This window comes from Nothoprocta perdicaria, unplaced genomic scaffold, assembly GCF_003342845.1.
Source record: "Nothoprocta perdicaria isolate Ctin4 unplaced genomic scaffold, notPer1 scaffold_845, whole genome shotgun sequence".
NCBI classification, from domain to species: Eukaryota; Metazoa; Chordata; class Aves; order Tinamiformes; family Tinamidae; genus Nothoprocta; species Nothoprocta perdicaria.
Genome location: NW_020456138.1, coordinates 5,438 through 7,532, shown reverse-complemented (window position 1 = coordinate 7,532; position 2,095 = coordinate 5,438). Strand labels below are relative to the sequence as shown.

The 2,095-nt window shown below is 63.8% G+C and overlaps 1 protein-coding gene across 1 annotated transcript in view; it reads left to right on the top strand.

Moving 5' to 3' along the window:
* The window catches only part of HNRNPUL2 (heterogeneous nuclear ribonucleoprotein U like 2), a gene marked incomplete at its 5' end in the record, with an annotated part of 7,797 nt that extends 5,702 nt beyond the window's left edge, over positions 1-2,095 (top strand). Inside the window, 6 exons of the mRNA XM_026052195.1 lie at positions 7-114; positions 197-365; positions 483-683; positions 1,138-1,214; positions 1,790-1,897; positions 2,001-2,095. Coding sequence (XP_025907980.1) covers positions 7-114; positions 197-365; positions 483-683; positions 1,138-1,214; positions 1,790-1,897; positions 2,001-2,069 — 732 coding nt within the window. The remainder of the gene's footprint in view (positions 1-6; positions 115-196; positions 366-482; positions 684-1,137; positions 1,215-1,789; positions 1,898-2,000) is intronic.

Here is a 2,095-nt window from a genome sequence, read left to right as displayed (position 1 = left end):
GTCGAGGAGCTGGACGCCAAGAGCCGGGACCTGCTCGTCCAGCAGGCCGCTCAGTGCCTTAGCAAGCTGGTCCAGATCGCGCCCCGGGCCCGGAGGAACTTCATCCTCGACCAGGTACCGCCGCCGCCGCCCGGGGGCGCGGGGACAGCGCCGCACGTCGCTAAAAACCCCTTGTTTTGGCCCATTTTGCCCCCAGTGCAACGTGTACAACTCCGGGCAGCGGCGGAAGCTCCTGGCCTTCAAGGGCTTCACCCGCAAGGTCGTCGTCATCGTCCCCACCGAGGACGACTGGAAGAAGAGGCTGGAGCTGCGCAAGGAGGCCGAAGGGGAGGACGTGCCCGAGTCGGTGATGCTGGAGATGCGAGGTGGGCTCGGAGAGCCGCCTCCCCCCGTGCCTTTCCCATAGGGATTTGGGCCCGGGAACATCGGGAAGCGCCGGGGGGCACCCAGGAATCCGTTTTGGTTTCCCCTTTCCCCCGTAGCCAATTATTCCCTGCCGGAGAAGAGCGACTACCTGGACGAGGTGGTTTACGGGGAGCTGCCCAAGGAGGAGGCCCAGCCTCTGGTCACCAAGTACAGGGAGGAGGCCAGGAAGCTGCTCCCGCCGTCGGAGAAGCGGGCGAACCGCCGCAACAACCGCAACAAGCGGAACCGCCAGAACCGCAACCGCGGCCAGGGCTACGGTGAGGCGCCCGCCGCGCCGCTTTGGGCTCAATCCGGCCRCTTTTGGGGGCAGCTTGTGACCAAACGGGCGCAAATTGGCCCTCGGGGTCCTCCCGGCCGCATTAGGGGGATCCGGGGTGCTTCCTGGCGCCCCGCGGCCCCCGGGATCCCCATTCCCAGCGCCCCACAGCCTCTGGAATCCCCATTCCCACCGTCCCGTGGCCTCCGGGATCCCCGTTCCAGGTGCTCCGTGGCCTCTGGGATCCCACGGCCCCTGGGATCCCCATTCCCAGCACCCCCCAGCCCCCGGGATCCCCATTACCAGTATCCCGTGGCCTCCAGGATCCCGGTTCCCAGTGTCCCCTGGCCTCTGGGATCCTGCSGCCCCCGGGCTCCCCGTTCCCGGCACCCCGCGGCCTCCGGGCTCCGCAGGGCTCCGAGGGCTGCCGCCGCTCATCCCGCTTTCCGTTGCAGTGGGCGGGCAGCGCCGCGGCTACGACAACCGGCTCTACGGGCAGCAGCAGTACTGGGGACAGCCTGGAAACCGCGGGGTGAGCGCACGGCCCGCCCCTCCTACCCTTTTTCATGCTGTTTTACCTGTTTTTAATGCTTTTTTACTCTTCTTTTTTAACGCCTTTTTACCCTTCCGTTTTAATGCTTTTTTTAACTTTTTTTAATGCCTTTTTACCTTTTTTAATGGTTTCTTACTCTTTTTAATGCCTTTTTACCCCTTTTTAATGCCTTTTTACCCCTTTTTAATGCCCTTTTACCCTTTTTTAATGCCCTTTTACCCTTTTTTAATGCCCTTTTACCCTTTTTTAATGCTTTTTTACCCACGGATCCCTCAGCCTCCCGCCACGCAGAAGGGCAGGTCGCAAGGGGGAATTGGGGGTGTGAACCCCCCCGGACCCGGCAGTCCGTGGGGAGCCCCCCCAGATCCCACATTCCATGGGGAGCCCCCCCGGACCCGGCGTTCCATGGGGAGAACCCCCCGGATGCCACATTCCGTGGGGACCCCCCGCCCGGATCCAGCATTCCGTGGGGAGCCCCCCCGGCTCCGCCGTTCCGCGGGGACCCCCCCGGCTCCGTGGGGACCCCCCGGCCTCGAGCGCTCTCCTCCCCCCAGGGTTACCGCAACTTCTACGACCGCTACAGGGGCGACTACGACCGGTTCTACGGCCGCGACTACGAGTACAACCGGTACCGCGACTACTACCGCCAGTACAACCGCGAGGTAACAGCCGCCGGCCCCTGCTCGCGCTCTTCCCGGAATGCCGGGACGGAATTCCCGCTTTTCCCTCCCARTTGATACCTCCCTGTTTTTCCCCCCTTCCCAGTGGCAGAACTACTACCAGGACAGAGACCGGTACTACCGGAACTACTACGGCTACCAGGGCTACCGGTGAACTCCCTACAGCCGCGCCGGGAAAGC